The 19,992-nt window shown below is 47.4% G+C and overlaps 1 protein-coding gene across 1 annotated transcript in view; it reads right to left on the bottom strand.

Annotated features, from left to right (window-relative positions):
• The window catches only part of LOC121585342 (thyroglobulin-like), a 92,759-nt gene extending 73,144 nt beyond the window's left edge, over positions 1-19,615 (bottom strand). The window contains 20 exon segments of the mRNA XM_041901723.2: positions 2,869-3,075; positions 3,333-3,584; positions 3,837-3,936; positions 4,180-4,262; positions 4,395-4,472; positions 6,081-6,218; positions 6,418-6,554; positions 6,748-6,892; positions 8,076-8,232; positions 8,661-8,902; positions 9,014-9,517; positions 9,810-9,995; positions 10,196-10,339; positions 13,743-13,849; positions 15,341-15,500; positions 17,291-17,479; positions 17,671-17,768; positions 18,004-18,112; positions 19,464-19,548; positions 19,598-19,615. Coding sequence (XP_041757657.2) covers positions 2,869-3,075; positions 3,333-3,584; positions 3,837-3,936; positions 4,180-4,262; positions 4,395-4,472; positions 6,081-6,218; positions 6,418-6,554; positions 6,748-6,892; positions 8,076-8,232; positions 8,661-8,902; positions 9,014-9,517; positions 9,810-9,995; positions 10,196-10,339; positions 13,743-13,849; positions 15,341-15,500; positions 17,291-17,479; positions 17,671-17,768; positions 18,004-18,112; positions 19,464-19,548; positions 19,598-19,615 — 3,139 coding nt within the window.
• Between the last annotated feature and the right edge of the window lie 377 nt (positions 19,616-19,992).

Raw genomic sequence — 19,992 nt, 5'->3', positions numbered from 1 at the left:
CAACTCCCCTCCAAGTCTCCGACCACTACTTTGTATCCTTTTCTCTCTCCCTCTCCTCCAACACTACTCACTCTGCCCCTACACAGATGGTAATGCGCCGTCGCAACCTTCGCTCTCTCTCTCCCGCTACTCTCTCCTCTTCCATCCTATCATCTCTTCCCTCTGCTCAATCCTTCTCCCTCCAATCTCCTGATTCTGCCTCCTCAACCCTCCTCTCCTCCCTTTCTGCATCCTTTGACTCTCTATGTCCCCTATCCTCCCGGCCGGCTCGGTCCTCCCCTCCAGCTCCGTGGCTTGATGACTCATTGCGAGCTCACAGAACAGAGCTCCGGGCAGCTGAGCGGAAATGGAAGAAAACTAGACTCCCTGCAGACCTGGCATCTTTTCACTCCCTCCTCTCTACATTTTCTTCATCTGTTTCTGCTGCTAAGGCCACTTTCTACCACTCTAAATTCCAAGCATCCGCCTCTAACCCTAGGAAGCTCTTTGCCACATTCTCCTCCCTGCTGAATCCCCACCCCCCCTCCTCCCTCTCTGTGGATGACTTCGTCAACCATTTTGAAAAGAAGGTTGACGACATCCGATCCTCGTTTGTTAAGTCAAATGACACTACTGGTCCTGCTCACACTGCCCTACCCTATGCTTTGACTTCTTTCTCCCCTCTCTCTCCAGATAAAATCTTGCGACTTGTGACGGCAGGCCGCCCAACAACCTGCCCGCTTGACCCTATCCCCTCCTCTCTTCTCCAGACCATCTCCGGTGACCTTCTCCCTTACCTCATCTCGCTGATCAACTCATCCTTGACCGCTGGCTATGTCCCTTCCGTCTTCAAGAGAGCGAGAGTTGCACCCCTTCTCAAAAACCAACACTCGATCCCTCCGATGTCAACAACTACAGACCAGTATCCCTTCTTTCTTTTCTCTCCAAAACTATTGAGCGTGCTGCCTTTAGCCAACTCTCTTGCTATCTCTCTCAGAATGACCTTCTTGATCCAAACCAGTCAGGTTTCAAGACTGGTCATTCAACTGAGACTGCTCTTCTCTGGGTCACAGAGGCTCTCCGCACTGCTAAAGCTAACTCTCTCTCCTCTGCTCTTGTCCTTCTAGACCTGTCTGCTGCCTTTGATACTGTGAACCATCAGATCCTCCTCTCCACCCTCTCCGAGCTGGGCATCTCCGGCGCGGCTCACTCTTGGATTGCATCCTACCTGACCGGTCGCTCCTACCAAGTGGCGTGGCGAGAAGCTGTCTCCGCACCACGTGCTCTCACCACTGGTGTCCCCCAGGGCTCAGTTCTAGGCCCTCTCCTATTCTCGCTATACACCAAGTCACTTGGCTCTGTCATATCCTCACATGGCCTCTCCTATCATTGCTACGCTGACGACACACAACTAATCTTCTCCTTTCCCCCTTCTGATAACCAGGTGGCGAATCGCATCTCTGCATGTCTGGCAGACATATCAGTATGGATGACGGATCACCACCTCAAGCTGAACCTCGGCAAGACGGAGCTGCTCTTCCTCCCGGGGAAGGACTGCCCGTTCCATGATCTCGCCATCACGGTTGACAACTCCGTTGTGTCCTCCTCCCAGAGTGCGAAGAGCCTTGGCGTGACCCTGGACAACACCCTGTCGTTCTCCGCTAACATCAAGGCGGTGACCCGATCCTGTAGGTTCATGCTCTACAACATTTGGAGAGTACGACCCTGCCTTACACAGGAAGCGGCACAGGTCCTAATCCAGGCACTTGTCATCTCCCGTCTGGATTACTGCAACTCGCTGTTGGCTGGGCTCCCTGCCTGTGCCATTAAACCCCTACAACTCATCCAGAATGCCGCAGCCCGTCTGGTGTTCAACCTTCCCAAGTTCTCTCACGTCACCCCGCTCCTCTGCACACTCCACTGGCTTCCAGTTGAAGCTCGCATCTGCTACAAGACCATGGTGCTTGCCTCACGGAGCTGTGAGGGGACGGCACCTCCGTACCTTCAGGCTCTGATCAGTCCCTACACCCAAACGAGGGCACTGCGTTCATCCACCTCTCTGGCCTGCTGGCTCCCTACCTCTGCGGAAGCATAGTTCCCGCTCAGCCCAGTCAAAACTGTTCGCTGCTCTGGCACCCCAATGGTGGAACAAGCTCCCTCACGACGCCAGGACAGCGGAGTCACTCACCACCTTCCGGAGACATTTGAAACCCCACCTCTTTAAGGAATACCTGGGATAGGATAAAGGAATCCTTCTACCCCCCCTTTACTCCAACCCCCATTAAAAAAAAATAACATTGTAAAGTGGTTATCCCACTGGCTATAAGGTGAATGCACCTATTTGTAAGTCGCTCTGGATAAGAGCGTCTGCTAAATGACGTAAATGTAAATGTAAAGCCTTGATGGACATTTTCACTACTAGATAGTCTATGACTGTTATGTCTGCATGTCAACTCCAGTGAGCATTCGTCATATTACCCTGTTTTTCAGACAGGAGGTCTGGCCATTCTGTGCTAGACTACACACTGTGATAAATGCACATCTGCTAAATTAGATCATGTGAAGCTTGGCACAAGTTACTTCTAATATGCTTTTAACAGGAAGCTTGGGAGAATTTCCTAGGCAAACCAGAAGTCCCAATACGGTTTGAATATTCAGAAATTGAGAGAGAGCCAGAGATACACTCGGAGAGAGAGAGAACAAGAGAGAGGGAGAGAGAACGTAAGATAGAGAGAGACAGATAGAGAGAGAGGGAGAGAGAGAGAGACAGATATACACAAATAGCATTTTAGGGATAATAAAACATCTGTACTCTACAGAGCCAGAGAGAGGGAGAGCCAGCCGGACAGAATATGGGGGGTTTGTTTGAAGTGGTGTGTGGATAGTTACTCTGGCAGGCTTGAGGAAGTGGGGCCTCTGTCACCCAGGCTCTGGTCGCCACGTCACACAGTAACTGCATGTTAACAGGAAGGGTGCTTTCGTAACCCAGGTGACAGATGAGGTCACAGTTCTGCTGGCCACCAATCACGTCAGAGCGACAGACCACGTCACCGTGGGTAACGATGATGTCCGAGAACGGAGAGGGACACTGGGGACCTGGAGACAGAGCGAATACAGGTAAATAGACGGAAGACAAAGTTTTACTGAGATGCGTAAATAAATAGTGACTTTTTATATGAAGTGTTTGTCTTTCTATTTGTACAGCTAGAATAAGCTTTTGGTAACAGATGGGATATTGTTATGGGCCAACTAAACTCTTTCCTGTGTGTGTGTGTGCTTATGTACAGTGTATGTGTTTACAAAACCCGCTTATAGCCATCTTTAAACATCCAGTACATTTACCCCAAACTTACTGTCACAGGCTGGGGTCTTCCCCATGCTGCGTGGGGTCCTGGTTTGAGGCAGCTCCTGTCCGTCTGTCTGAGACACACACCAGCAGTCTGTCTGGTCACACTGCAGCGGGGAGAACAGCCTTCCATCCACCTGGCACGCCGGCTCATAACCCACCACAGACTGACCGCTGTCTTTCAACAACTGGCACCAGCTAGGACCTAGAGAGCCACATGGGGGACAGAGGGGGAGATGGGTTTTAAAATAATACCGTTCTATTTTCACATGTTCAACGTTTTTATTTAGCAAATTGCAGACAGCAAACAAGATGTGAAATAGTTGAGTCCTTCAGATGGACTTGATATACAATGTGTTATAAAATGAAATGATATTTCTTAAAAAGTAAAGTATATGAATATGTCTGTCCCAAAATTGACGGACCACTAAGTGATTGATTCTTATATGCGTTGGTTGTTATAAGTGGAGTGTATTAAACATGTCAGTACATGTGAGGTATCCAGTTGGGCTCAGGGTAGCAGGCTGGATGGTTTCCCCAGACACAGGACTGACACACTGGGCTCCACCTCCACCTGAAGACCCCTTCTGGAGCACAGAGAACTGGCCACTCTGGAAACACACAGACAGCACCACAACCACTGTTACTAAGGACACATACTGTAGATACAGAAGAATAGAAGAATACTTTATTGTCCAATAGAAACAGGAAATCTGCTTTATACCAATCCCTCTGAAAGACACAGACAGAAGTTACAGCAAGGAGGATAATGACAGAGCAGAATTATGGTAGAATAAAACAAAACTAAATCATTTCATTATATTTATGCTCAACATTCTGGAGAGGATTCTCACCACTTCACAAGTCGGGTCGTAGGAGGACTGTGTCCAATCAGAGAGCAGAGCCTGAGCCTGAGCTCTCTGACACCGGGTCTGGCCTGGAAGAGGAGAGGAGATTCCCAGAAAACAACTAAAATCATTCAACACTGACAAAAGCAGATTGGAGGAGGGCTATCCTTACATACAGAAAAATGAAAGTCAGTGAGAAACTATAAAATGTCCTGTCTTACACTGTGGTCTCTGCAGGGAGCGACTGGTCAGGGATCCTGGGATATATCCTCCTTCCCCATCCACACACCAGCAATGACCTGCAGACAGTTCCAATAATAATAATAATAATATGCCATTTAGCAGACGCTTTTATCCAAAGCGACTTACAGTCATGTGTGCATACATTTTTTGTGTATGGGTGGTCCCGGGGATCGAACCCACTACCCTGGCGTTACAAGCGCCGTGCTCTACCAGCTGAGCTACAGAGGACCACGAACACAGTCAATACAACACTACTGTAGCTACATTACCAACTCAGTCAATACAACAGTACTGTAGCTACATTACCAACACAGTCAATACAACACTACTGTAGCTACATTACCAACTCAGTCAATACAACACTACTTAGCTACAGTTCCAACACAGTCAATACAACACTACTGTAGCTACAGTTCCAACACAGTCAATACAACACTACTGTAGCTACAGTTCCAACACAGTCAATACAACAGTACTGTAGCTACAGTTCCAACACAGTCAATACAACAGTACTGTAGCTACAGTTCCAACACAGTCAATATAATCCTACTGTAGCTACATTACCAACACAGTCAATACAACACTACAGAAGCTACATTACCAACTCAGTCAATATAATACTACTGTAGCTACATTACCAACTCAGTCAATATAATACTACTGTAGCTACATTACCAACTCAGTCAATACAACACTACAGAAGCTACATTACCAACTCAGTCAATATAATACTACTGTAGCTACATTACCAACTCAGTCAATACAACACTACAGAAGCTACAGTTCCAACACATTCAATATAATACTACTGTAGCTACAGTTCCAACACAGTCAATATAATACTACTGTAGCTACATTACCAACACAGTCAATACAACACTACAGAAGCTACATTACCATCTCAGTCAATATAATACTACTGTAGCTACATTACCAACACAGTCAATACATTTTACATTTACATTTTAGTCATTTAGCAGACGCTCTTATCCAGAGCGACTTACAGTACAACACTACAGAAGCTACATTACCAACTCAGTCAATATAACACTACTGTAGCTACATTACCAACACAGTCAATACAACAGTACTGTAGCTACAGTTCCAACTCAGTCAATACAACAGTACTGTAGCTACATTACCAACTCAGTCAATACAACACTACAGAAGCTACATTACCAACTCAGTCAATATAACACTACTGTAGCTACATTACCAACACAGTCAATACAACAGTACTGTAGCTACAGTTCCAACTCAGTCAATACAACAGTACTGTAGCTACATTACCAACTCAGTCAATACAACACTACTGTAGCTACATTACCAACACAGTCAATACAACACTACAGAAGCTACATTACCAACACAGTCAATACAACACTACAGAAGCTACATTACCAACACAGTCAATACAACACTACAGAAGCTACATTACCAACACAGTCAATACAACACTACTGTAGCTACTTCATTTGTCTTATCTGTTTCCAACCAACATATTATGAGTGAAGAAACAATGAGACGCTGCTGATTAAGAGATGTCTCCTTCTAGAAGGGTCTGGAGAAGGTATAATGACCTGTACTGAGGCCTGTATTACACTACCACCACTACTACAGTTACAATGCAGAGCTGGGTTGGAAGTTGGAGGTGTGACTCTGACCTGTGCTGGGGTGGCACTGGGTGGGCAGCCACTGTCTGTGGGCATCACACTGGGGCCTGTAGGGCTGGTAGCCCAGCAGTAGAGACTGTCTCTCCTTCACAGATGCTGCCTGCTGGCTCTGCCAATAGAACTGCAGGGCTGGGGAGAAAATACAACAAAACAAAGTAATCACATAGAGAAACTATGACGTTGAGATGACACTAAATATTACAACAGTAGCCATCTAACACTCTTTCGTAGTTAACTCTTGGCATGGAAAGAAACAAGTAATGGAACACATCACGCAGAGAAGGATATGACATCATATCCAGAGGATATGACATCACACCAAACATACTGGAGTGGGCAGCCAGTCGTAGAGCAGAGTGGGAGTGGCTCAGCAGCCTATCAGAGAGCAGCATGGTCTGGTCGGAGGAGGAGAGGGCGTGCAGTAGCTCGTCAGAGGTCAGACGAAGGCCTTCAGCCAGCAGGTAGCTGTACCCCAGAGGAGAACATCCAGTAGAAAACAGTGTCCTTATTTATTTATTTATTTTAAATGTAAGGCGCTTTAAATACAAATGTAGTATTATTATAATAATAAATAAAGATAGTCACACTCTATACATGGTTCAATAATGTGATGGGTAAACACCCAGGTCTCAGCACACTGTGTCTTCTTCAGGGTTACCTGTAGCCCAGAGGGACGTGGGAGCTGTTGGAGAGGAGGACCAGACGCTTAGCCTCCTCCTGGAACTGGTCCACCTCAGCCACCGCCAGGGAACAGGAGCCTGGAGCTGGCCCTGGGGAGGGAAGGGGAGAGAGAGGGGAAGGACCTGGAGACAGAGGAATAGCTAAAACAATTATTACGTCTCAAATGGCACCCTACCCCCTTAACAATGCAGTAGTTTAGACCAGGGCACCCTAACACCTTAATAATGTAGCAGTTTGGACCAGGGCACCTTAACACCTTAATAATGTAGCAGTTTGGACCAAGGCACCCTAACACCTTAATAATGTAGCAGTTTGGACCAGGGCACCCTAACACCTTAATAATGTAGCAGTTTGGACCAGGGCACCCTAACACCTTAATAATGTAGCAGTTTGGACCAGGGCACCCTAACACCTTAATAATGTAGCAGTTTGGACCAGGGTACCCTAACACCTTAATAATGTAGCAGTTTGGACCAGGGCACCCTAACACCTTAATAATGTAGCAGTTTGGACCAGGGCTCCCTAACACCTTAATAATGTAGCAGTTTGGACCAGGGCACCCTAACACCTTAATAATGTAGCAGTTTGGACCAGGACATCCTAACACCTTAATAATGTAGCAGTTTGGACCAGGGCACCCTAACACCTTAATAATGTAGCAGTTTGGACCAGGGCACCCTTACACCTTAATAATGTAGCAGTTTGGACCAGGGCACCTTAACACCTTAATAATGTAGCAGTTTGGACCAGGGCACCCTAACACCTTAATAATGTAGCAGTTTGGACCAGGGCACCCTAACACCTTAATAATGTAGCAGTTTGGACCAGGGCACCCTAACACCTTAATAATGTAGCAGTTTGGACCAGGGCACCCTAACACCTTAATAATGTAGCAGTTTGGACCAGGACATCCTAACACCTTAATAATGTAGTAGTTTGGACCGGGGCACCCTAACACCTTAATAATGTAGCAGTTTGGACCAGGGCACCCTAACACCTTAATAATGTAGCAGTTTGGACCAGGGCACCCTTACACCTTAATAATGTAGCAGTTTGGACCAGGGCACCCTTACACCTTAATAATGTAGTAGTTTGGACCAGGGCACCCTTACACCTTAATAATGTAGTAGTTTGGACCAGGACAAGGTAATACAGCTAGATGGACCGTACACTATGGGCCAGTTTACCGGACACAGATTAAACCTGGTCTTGAACTAAGAAGCAATTTCAATCTCCATGGAAATGCTTTTTAGTCCAGGACTACGCTAACTCTGTGTCTGATGAGCGGTGGATCTGCCAACTCACACTGAACAGTCTGTCCTACAGGGATAGTGGCGTGTCGCTCTCCCAGGAGGTCCAGACAGAAGCAACTCTTTCCCAGACACTGCAACGCCACGTAGCTCCCGTCCTCCGCACACTTCGGCATGAACACCTGTACCCCCGCAGCCTGGCCTGACTTCACCTTCAAATCGAATCAAAGTTTATTTGCATATCGTAGGTTTACACAGTACAGTACAATGAAACGCTTACTCTCAAGCTCTCTGCACAAACAGCGTAACAAAAATGTAAAGTATTCAATAAAGATACAATACAAAAACACACAGTAAGTACAATACAGCACAGAGAGAAGAGTCAGTACGGTAGTTATTTACAATACAACACAGAGAGAAGAGTCAGTACGGTAGTTATTTACAATACAACACAGAGAGAAGAGCCAGTACGGTAGTTATTTAAAATACAACACAGAGAGAAGAGCCAGTACGGTAGTTATTTAAAATACAACACAGAGAGAAGAGTCAGTACGGTAGTTATTTAAAATACAACACAGAGAGAAGAGTCAGTACGGTAGTTATTTACAGACGTGCTGGGGGAGTGTCATAAAGTAATTACCTTCTGGGCAGCCGCTCGCTCCCTCTCGCATCGTGACGGACACCTTGGCCTTTGACCTTTGGAGCGTGACCCCGTGACCTCCTGACCCTGGGGGTCAACACACCAACACTCTGAGCCTTGGCACTGGATCTCCTGATACTGTCCGTTGTCATCACAGCTGGGCACGTACAGGGCAGAGGGGTCCCTCTCACAACCACCGCTGCTGGACTGGGCGCTCTCAAACAGGACCCTGAAGAGCTCACCTATTGAATTTCATTTATTTTAATTGATTTGGGTAGAAAACAACTAATACAGTAAGATGTGCATTGGATCCCCAGAGGACAGCACTTAAAAGCATTCATTTAAAAACTAACCTAGCTGGGTGCTGTCCTCGGCTTTGGATAAGAGGACGGTTTGGCGTAGGGCGGAGAGGAAGACTTTGTTTTCTAGGGTGGTGCTGACGAGCTTAACTAGATCTTGGTTGTTTTTCAGACTGGCTTGACTGAAACTCAACGTGCCGCTGGCCCCGACGGCCCCAGTGAAGTTGAACATCCCAGCGTTTTCTAAGAACTTTCCTCCGAACAGGTTCTCCTGGAGTCTCTTGGGGTTGGAGGACAGAGCTAGGGCCTTGAGGGCCATGGCCCCGCTAGGGAACATCCCCTGGATCATCTCAGCCAGGATGTCTCCTACATCGGATCGCTCGGAAAGGGACTCTGTAAGAGACCCCAGCAGGAGCTGTTGGAGTTGGGGGCTGCAGGGAGACAGGGGGCCTGGGTGTGTCTGTGAGTCCTGGGCTGAGGTCACCTGACCTGTGGGGCTGGAGAGGAGCCTGGAGAGGGCCTGGCGACGCTCAGCGGGACAGTCCTTCACTCCAGCACCTGGGTTCAGTAGAGGAAAAACGCCATGTTCCTATACATTTTATGTAGGCCTACAATTTTATGGACATATTGACTGTTGTTATTTAATGTCTTCTGTGTACAGCATGATAACCAAAGGCAGATCAAATTGACTGAAATGAAACTACAAAACGAGGCAGATAAGACTTTTATTCAGCAGGACATTCTTGAGGTGTGCACTCTATCTGCACAGTCAATGGTATTGTATTGTTGGTTTGGAACCCCTTTATGGTCAAAGCATTATTTGAATCCAACAAAATGGTTACTTAGTTACCACAGTCAGGGGATCCTCCATGTTGTCGTGTCCCAAAGATCTCCTTCCCTGTGGGGTCCACACACCAGCACTGCCCACTCGCCTGGCACTGGGTTGGCACGTAACCACCATTGGCATCACAGGATGGCACATACACATTGCCAGCTTGGGCATCAGCGGATGACTCGCTCTCACAAGGGCTGGGGCCTCCATGACAGACAGAGGGAGAGAGGGACAATTAAATACAATGGAAACCAGAGGAGGACTGGTTAGAGGAGGACTGCTGATAATAATAGCAGGAATTAAATTCTGTTCCAGCCATTGCTATGAGCCCGTCCTACAAATTAAAGTGCCACCAATCACCACTGACGGAAATAATGTCAGATTGATGGTGGAAACTAACTTACATCTGAACCTGCCACTCACAGCCAGCTGGATGGCCAGGAATCTCCTCTGTAGGATGCGGTACATGTTGGTCTGGGAGAAGGAGCGGCCTGGCTCCAGACCTGAGAAGGCTGTGTCATACACCTCATCTAGCAGCAGCTCCACACCTGAACACGGGGAAACAATGATTTTACTTCCACACACTGTTTAATAGCACTGTTATTTAAAAATATATATTTCTGATTCCTGATGAAAATCCAGTTAAGAGTTATTGTAAGTAATGTAGTGTGTGTGTGTGTGTTGTGATGTCACGAGAGGCTGTGTCCTGGAGGGACGTTACATCCCCCTGAGGTGGCTGCAAACCCAGACAGCTATGGCTCCATCTGCTGGTATGGTTGGGAACTCCACCCCTCTATGGCCAATCTTCCCACGCAGCTGAAACAAATGAGGAGCTGATGAGCTGAAGGTTTTGGGAAGGGAAGAGACACAGTCTCCAACCTGGGCTCTCTGGAGGACAAGAGTGCTGCACGTCCACTTCCATGAGGAATATAAGGATTTGGAGACACTTACCTTTGGGAAATACTCACCTTTGGATATATGCACCTGTGGAAATACGTGAGAGACATTTGGAAGGACTTTTTGCTGGGTTGGCCACTAGCTGCAACGTGGAATACAGTAAGACTGGGGAAAAGTTATTTGAGCGAGGGAGAGTTATGATTTTGGATGTGGAAGAGACATCCCTGAACTGTTAACCCTTAAGAGCCACCAGAGAACAGAATTGTGTTATACTTTCGTTAGTTTCCCAAGACCTTTAATAAAATCCTTGTTTTGGTTGAACCTGGTCTCCTTGCACTACTTGAGCAATCCCGCTGAAAGCTGTGTAGCCTCTCGTGACGTCACAGATGGTGGAGGATGCGGGCACGCTCAAGCGTTAATAGTGCATGTCAGAGGAGGATACCGAAGGTTTGATCACCCAGTTTTCCAAGTTGGCCGTAGGCTCCCCGCCGACTGAAATGGAGGACATATTGAAAGCCCTTGTTGCTGGCCAGCAAGCCCAGATGCAAGCAAACGTGGCTCTCTTGGAGGAGCAAAAGAAAGCCAACCTTCTGAAGGCAGAGGAATTGCAGTTGCAGAGACAGAGGGTGGTCCAAAATACCCGCCCAATAAAGGCAAGTGACTTTATATCTAAGATGGGAGCTACCGATGACATTGAGGCATACCTGCATGCATTTGAGGCCACGGCCACTAGGGAAGCCTGGCCCAAGCAACAGTGGGTTGGTCTGTTAGCCCCCTTTCTAACCGGGGAATCGCTGAATGCTGTCCGGACCTGGGCCCTGACCAGGTTACTGACTATGATGCCCTGAAGTCTGAGATCCTCAGCAGATATGGACTCACAAAGTTTGGTATGGCCCAGCGCTTTCACAGCTGGACCTTCCAACCAGACCAACCTCCTCGGGCGCAGATGCATGAACTTGTCCGAATCGCAAGGAAATGGCTGGATCCGCAGAGGAATCCAGCAGCGGCGGTGGTGGAGGCCGTTGTGGTGGATCGTTACCTACGCGCCCTGCCTTATGAGGCAAAACGGTTCATCAGTCAACAGGCCTTGACCACGGCTGATCTGACCGTGGAAGCTGTGGAAAAGTACCAGGCCACCGCGGAGATGCTGAATGCTTCCCGAAAAGACCCCAGGAGTGCGGCCCCACCACAAATGGGAAGAACCCGTCCAAAGGACCCCAAGGTCTCGAACCCAGCCACGTCAGGACTTATCCCGGCTCCAGGGGGAGCCAGAAACCAGGCGGGTCCAAGAAGAGTACACCAGGAGGGGGAAACTCGACAGTGTTACCGGTGTGGGGAGGTGGGACATATCTCCTGGCAGTGTGGGAAACCAGCCGATGAACCTATGCCCACTGCGGAGTCCTCCAGCTCAGCACCCACACACCGTTTTGCCTCGCTCTTGGGAGTCGTAGATGGCGGCCCAGATCGACCCCCCACCTGCCCGGTAACTGTGAATCACCATGATGTGGAGGCCTTACTGGATTCTGGTAGCCGGGCCACCCTGGTGCGTAAGGATTTGGTGGGCCCAACGTGTCTGACCCCGGGGAAAGTCCTCCCAGTTTCCTGTGTCCATGGGGACACCAGAGAATACCCCATTACTGAACTTACAATGACCAGCACACGGGGAACCATACACACGACGGCGGGGGTGGTTGATTCCCTCCCCGTCCCTGTCCTAATTGGACGAGACTGCCCAGCCTTTTACCCACTCTGGAGAGAGTCTCAGGAGAGGATAACCCGAGTACCTCGGAAACGGAGAGGCAAGACTCATCCTGGGAAGGCTCCGGTGCAATCCTCCGAGTTACTCACTCCCGCCCGGGCTCTGATAGGGATGGCAGGTGCCCAGACCGACACAGAGACGGAGCTACAGAATCTGGACAAAGAACTGTCTGGTCTGAAGGGGACCGCTGAGAGGTATCGTTTGTTAAAGCAACAGTTAGACATGAAGACAGAAGAGTTAGATATCCTCCAGGCTAAACTCCAACAGAGCTCCTTCCCTAAGCAACAGGAGGAGCTGGAGAGGCTGCGCAGGACCATCGAGGAGTGTGAGGAGACCCTGCGCAGTAGTAAGGAGGTCCAGAAGAAGGCAGAGGAGAAGTACAAGGTGTTGGAGAACAAGATGAAGAATGCAGAGGCAGAGAGAGAGAAGGAACTGAAAGCTGCTCAACAGAAGCTAAACTCTGCTAAAACCAAGGCTGATGCGTTCAGTAAGAAACTCAAGGAGAGACAACAGGAGGCTGAGTCCCTGGTCCTAGAGTTGGAGGAGTTGAAGAGAGAGCAGTCTGGCAAGCACCACGGCAATGCGGACGCCCTCTCCCGGCGTGATGCCTTCTTCGCTGCCTTTACCCCGACGAGGACGTCGGTCCCGAGGAGGGGGATGTGTGATGTCACGAGAGGCTGTGTCCTGGAGGGACGTTACATCCCCCTGAGGTGGCTGCAAACCCAGACAGCTATGGCTCCATCTGCTGGTATGGTTGGGAACTCCACCCCTCTATGGCCAATCTTCCCACGCAGCTGAAACAAATGAGGAGCTGATGAGCTGAAGGTTTTGGGAAGGGAAGAGACACAGTCTCCAACCTGGGCTCTCTGGAGGACAAGAGTGCTGCACGTCCACTTCCATGAGGAATATAAGGATTTGGAGACACTTACCTTTGGGAAATACTCACCTTTGGATATATGCACCTGTGGAAATACGTGAGAGACATTTGGAAGGACTTTTTGCTGGGTTGGCCACTAGCTGCAACGTGGAATACAGTAAGACTGGGGAAAAGTTATTTGAGCGAGGGAGAGTTATGATTTTGGATGTGGAAGAGACATCCCTGAACTGTTAACCCTTAAGAGCCACCAGAGAACAGAATTGTGTTATACTTTCGTTAGTTTCCCAAGACCTTTAATAAAATCCTTGTTTTGGTTGAACCTGGTCTCCTTGCACTACTTGAGCAATCCCGCTGAAAGCTGTGTAGCCTCTCGTGACGTCACAGTGTATATGTCACCTGTTGATGTAGTATCTCTCACCTGTGCTGGGGAGCTCCCTGCCTCTGCTGTCAGCACAGAAACAGTAACTGGACACCTCAGGGAACATCTGTCTGAAGCTGCTGAACGTCTGGAATACTTTAGGGAACCTGTGGAAGATATCACACATCTTGTCACTTCACTGTCTAAAATAGGCTACTAGAACAGTAAAATACATGACTGTACACTATAATACTAATTATAATACTATAACACTATAATACTAATTATAATACTAATTATAATACTATAATACACAGTAAATGTAGATGACAAACTGATTCAAGTTGCAAACAGTTGTTAGCTCTTCCACAAAGACGGACAGTGTTACTTTAACTTTCAACATTGATCCACATGCAATACTCTCTCCAAGAGTGCCTGCCTTGATTGTAAAAGTAAGCCCCAGAAATCTACATTGTTCATGTACTAAGTCATCGCCATCATCCCTTCAGTGTATTTGTCAATATAAAAAGGTTTTGATCTTGGAGTCATTTGATAAATGCCTGCTGGCTGGCTGGCAGTTAAGACCAGTTTTGAGTGGTTTTAGAGGACCGGGAACAACTTAACTCTTGACCCCTTGGCTGTACTCGGCTGGAGACAGGAGTGATAACAGAGACAGTCTTGGCCAGGCTGGGGGCCGATCATGCAAAGAGTTCACTGCACAAGCCGGGTCAACTTGGAACCCTGCCCATACACGCACAGACAGACACGGGCATGCACGCACTAAGCAGGGAATATGGTGCCATTTGTTGCCTAGAGATGGATGTCAAAACATCTGCTAGCCAGAAATAGACACAAGACAAAATTATTATTATAAAATTATAATTCAAGGTCTGAAAGTATACATTTTTGTGTAGGCCTCTGTAGTAAGTGTTGGAATTGTTGCAGCTGCGCTAACTAAACAGAAGGAGTGAAAACTATTTGTCCAAACCCACATTCCAGATGAAAAGTTTACATATTGGTGGATTATTATTATTATTATCTGAAACATCTGGAATGACTACATTGTTTACTTTAGACACTGTGAAACATTTCTAATGAATGTGTGAATTCTGCATTTTACAATAAGTTCCCAAGAGACCAAGCATCTCCATTTTTCATAACACATTCCAGTTACCATACACAAGAATAGGATAACACCAGGTTAGAAATGTAGAGCGAGGAGGGAAAATAAAGTGAATTTGGTCTCCCAGTTCTCCTGCCAGCTCGTCATCGGTCTAAATCCTGTCCACAGGCCTAAGCATTACGCTCAACTGCCATCTAGAGGCAGATACTAGAAATTGCTTTGTTCAAAACCTGTCTCACTCACACACAGGATGCCAATAGGCAGCCAGGTCAAAGTAAACCCCAGCAGTGTGTTTGTGTGAGTGAGTGATTGAGGGCTAGGTCTCACACCTTCAACATAAACTGAAGGATGAGATTCCAACGGTCTTACAGTTAATGTCAGCGTCTCAAATGGCACCCTATTCCCCTGATATAGTGCACTACTTTTGACAAGATCCCTATGGACCCTGGTCAAAAGTAGTGCACTATACATATGGAATAGGGTGCCATTTGGGGCGCAAACTTAGAGTGCATATATTTCCCTCCCAGACACTCACCTGTTGAAAGTGTGCAGCAGGTCCAAGACCATCCTGTCAGTGGTGTTGACAAACTTGCACTGCACGGACAGGAAGGAGCCGTCGGCCGAGCACTGAGGGGGGGAGCGCTCCCCGATGCCGTGGAGGAGACGCCTCGACCTCACCTCACAGGTGCCTGGGCCTGAGGTCAAAGGTTGTTCTGATCAGTTCTAGTCATTTATATATTACTGTGCTGTGTGTAGTTGATAGAGCATGGCACTTGCAACGTCAGGATTGTGGGTTCGATTCCCGCTGGGGCCACCCATATGAAAATGTATGCACCCACTACTGTAAGTCGCTTCTGATAAAAGCGTCTGCTAAATGACATATCAATATACAGTGGGGAAAAAAAGTATTTAGTCAGCCACCAATTGTGCAAGTTCTCCCACTTAAAAAGATGAGAGAGGCCTGTAATTTTCATCATAGGTACACGTCAACTATGACAGACAAAATGAGATTTTTTTTCTCCAGAAAATCACATTGTAGGATTTTTAATGAATTTATTTGCAAATTATGGTGGAAAATAATTATTTGGTCAATAACTAAAGTTTCTCAATACTTTGTTATATACCCTTTGTTGGCAATGACACAGGTCAAACGTTTTCTGTAAGTCTTCACAAGGTTTTCACACACTGTTGCTGGTATTTTGGCCCATTCCTCCATGCAGATCTCCTCTAGAGCAGTGATGTTTTGGGGCTGTCGCTGGGCAACACGGACTTTCAACTCCTTCCAAAGATTTTATATGGGGTTGAGATCTGGAGACTGGCTAGGCCACTCCAGGACCTTGAAATGCTTCTTACGAAGCCACTCCTTCGTTGCCCGGGCGGTGTGTTTGGGATCATTGTCATGCTGAAAGACCCAGCCACGTTTCATCTTCAATGCCCTTGCTGATGGAAGGTTTTCACTCAAAATCTCACGATACATGACCCCATTCATTCTTTCCTTTACACGGATCAGTCGTCCTGGTCCCTTTGCAGAAAAACAGCCCCAAAGCATGATGTTTCCACCCCCATGCTTCACAGTAGGTATGGTGTTCTTTGGATGCAACTCAGCATTCTTTGTCCTCCAAACACGACGAGTTGAGTTTTTACCAAAAAGTTATATTTTGGTTTCATCTGACCATATGACATTCTCCCAATCCTCTTCTGGATCATCCAAATGCACTCTAGCAAACGTCAGACGGGCCTGGACATGTACTGGCTTAAGCAGGGGGACACGTCTGGCACTGCAGGATTTGAGTCCCTGGCGGCGTAGTGTGTTACTGATGGTAGGCTTTGTTACTTTGGTCCCAGCTCTCTGCAGGTCATTCACTAGGTCCCCCCGTGTGGTTCTGGGATTTTTGCTCACCGTTCTTGTGATCATTTTGACCCCACGGGTGAGATCTTGCGTGAGCCCCAGATCGAGGGAGATTATCAGTGGTCTTGTATGTCTTCCATTTCCTAATAATTGCTCCCACAGTTGATTTCTTCAAACCAAGCTGCTTACCTATTGCAGATTCAGTCTTCCCAGCCTGGTGCAGGTCTACAATTTTGTTTCTGGTGTCCTTTGACAGCTCTTTGGTCTTGGCCATAGTGGAGTTTGGAGTGTGACTGTTTGAGGTTGTGGACAGGTGTCTTTTATACTGATAACAAGTTCAAACAGGTGCCATTAATACAGGTAACGAGTGGAGGACAGAGGAGCCTCTTAAAGAAGAAGTTACAGGTCTGTGAGAGCCAGAAATCTTGCTTGTTTGTAGGTGACCAAATACTTATTTTCCACCATAATTTGCAAATAAATTCATTAAAAATCCTACAAACAAGCAAGATTCTTTCTCAATTTGTCTGTCATAGTTGACGTGTACCTATGATGAAAATTACAGGCCTCTCACTGGCTGACTAAATACTTTTTTTCCCCACTGTACAACACAAATCATCATGCTCATAACTAACTCACATTGAGAGGGCTTTCCGTTCTGCCGGGTCCCGTAGATCTCCATGCCCTCCAGGTCTACACACCAGCACTGTCCCTGGGCGCTGTCACACTGCACAGCCTGGTAGTCCCCAGAGGCCTGGCACTGGGGCACCAGGGAGGCATCGCCACTCAGCAGGGCCTGCTGTCTGTGGAGCTGGCAGGACGTCAGACCTGTGGGAAGAGGAGGAGGAGGAGGAAGAGGAGGACAATGATGGTGATAGACTGCATTTACATCTCAGAAGGTCTTCTAGTGTTCCACATTGAGCCTGGCTAGGGTTCCCAGAGGGGAATTAATCCCGTCTAGCACCAATGTGGTTTCATGTTGAGAGAGATATTTATAGGAAGAGAGGCGTTCTGCTCACAGTACACAGCTGATCCGTTCTGTCTGGTTCCAGAGATCTCAGCTCCCTCAGCGTTCACACACCAGCACTCACCACCACCACTACTGCACTGGACGTGTCTGGAGTACACAACAACAATTAGAAGACAGTAGGGAACAATGGTCGCATCCCAAATGGCACCATATTCCCTGCATAGTGCACTACTTTTGACCGGAGCCTTAGGCAAGTAGTGCACTATATAGGGATTGGGAATAGGGTGTCATTTGGGACGAATACAGGAAAATTGTTTGTTTACTGTCCTGGCTAGCTTTCCACTTCAAACTACCATGTGTCATATACAGCGATGTCAGGTACCTGAACCTCCCGTCCTCTGAGCACTGGGGGACATGGTTTTGTTGCAGGGCAGAACTAACACCACGTAGCGACTCACACTGACTCAGGGTCTCAGACTCCAGCTGGTATTCTGAAAACAGCAGCAAACTCAATTTAAAGTTCAAAACTTGTTGGGAATGGACATTTTTCTTCAGCTTACAGGCATGTGGCTCACACACATAGGAAACAGACAGAAAACATAAAAACAGTAGGCTAGAATGAATACATTACATGACCAAAAGTATGTGAACATCCTGCTCGTCGAACATCTCATTCCAAACTCATGGGCATTAATATGGAGTTGGTCCCCCCTTTGCTGTTATAACAGCCTCCACTCTTCTGGGAAGGCTTTCCACTAGATGTTGGAACATTGCTGCGGGGACTTGCTTCCATTTAGCTACAAAAGCATTAGTGAGGTCGGGCACTGATGTTGGGCGATTAGGCCTGGCTCACGGTCGGCGTTCCAATTCATCCCAAAGGTGTTCGATGGGGTTGAGGTCAGGGCTCTGTGCAGGCCAGTCAAGTTCTTCCACACCGATCTCGACAAACCATTTCTGTATGGACCTCGCCTTGTGCACGGAGGCATTGTCATGCTGAAACAGGAAAGGGCCTTCCCCAAACTGTTGCCACAAAGTTGGAAGCACAGAATCGTCTAGAATGTCATTGTATGCTGTAGCGTTAAGATTTCCCTTCACTGGAACTAAGGGGCCTAGCCTGAACCATGAAAAACAGCCCCAGACCATTATTCCTCCACCATCAAAAACTTTACAGTTGGCTCTATGCATTGGGGCAGGAAGCGTTCTCCTGGCATCCACCAAACCCAGATTAGTCTGTTGGACTGCCAGATGGTGAAGCAGCATGATTCATCACTCCAGAGAACGCGTTTCCACTGCTCCAGAGTCCAATGGCAGCGAGCTTTACACCACTCCAGCCGTGGCTTGGCATTGCGATCTTAGGCTTGTGTGCGGCTGCTCGGCCATGAAAACAAATTTCATTCAACTCCCAACGAACAGTTATTGTGCTGATGTTGCTTCCACAGGCAGTTTGGAACTCGGTAGTGAGTGTTGCAACCGAGGACAGACGATTTTTACGCGCTTCAGCACTCGGCGGTCCCATTCTGTGAGCTTGTGTGGCCTACCACTTCGCAGCTGAGCCGTTGTTTCTTCCACATCACAATAACAGCACTTACAGTTGACCGGGGAAGCTCTAGCAGGGCAGAAATTTGATGAGCGGACTTGTTGGAAAGGTGGCATCCTATGACGGTTTTGATAGTTTTGCATATATAGTGTACATACAAAATACAAATATTGGTAGAATTTCAAATAGAAATAAATACTACCACCATCATCATCATCATGGAAAAAGCATCATCATAAGTAAGAGGTTTAAATAACTTTGGAATATTCAAAAACCCAAGATAAACTAAGAGCCGAAGGTGTTACCTGAAATCTTCCCCTCAGACAGACAGAGGCAGCACAGCAGTATGGAGGAGATCTGAACCAGCCTCATCTTCTCACCTCCTTCTGTCTGTCAGTTGAACTGTGATGAGACTGGGACTAAAGCTCTGGACTTATACCATCAGTGCTATCTGCATTGTCATCCTCCCTAGGTAGTCACCGCACTCAGGACGGAGTGTGTGACGCACGTGATCTTCACTCTCCAAACATGGAACACTCAGGTGTGTTTGGAACAATGGAAGTTCTGGAACATTCTAGTGGGAGCAGCCATGCCTGAGACTCAGAGGGCCATCAGAAGGGAGGAGTTGGTCATGCAAGACTTGACCTGTGATGTATTCCCTAGAAACCAAACGGACCAAAACGGGGAGAGACTATCTGAATTTGTCCAATAAGAAACTCTTGTTTATGTTGCACATTTTTTATACGGTTTACACTAATAAATAGGATCCAGGTGAACATGACTTGTACCTTCAGGACGATGCTCTTTCAAGACCCAACGGATGACAGGTTTCTG

This window comes from Coregonus clupeaformis, chromosome 17, assembly GCF_020615455.1.
Source record: "Coregonus clupeaformis isolate EN_2021a chromosome 17, ASM2061545v1, whole genome shotgun sequence".
Lineage (NCBI taxonomy): Eukaryota > Metazoa > Chordata > Actinopteri > Salmoniformes > Salmonidae > Coregonus > Coregonus clupeaformis.
Note: the sequence above shows the minus strand (reverse complement) of the source record. Positions and strands in the feature narration are given on the sequence as shown.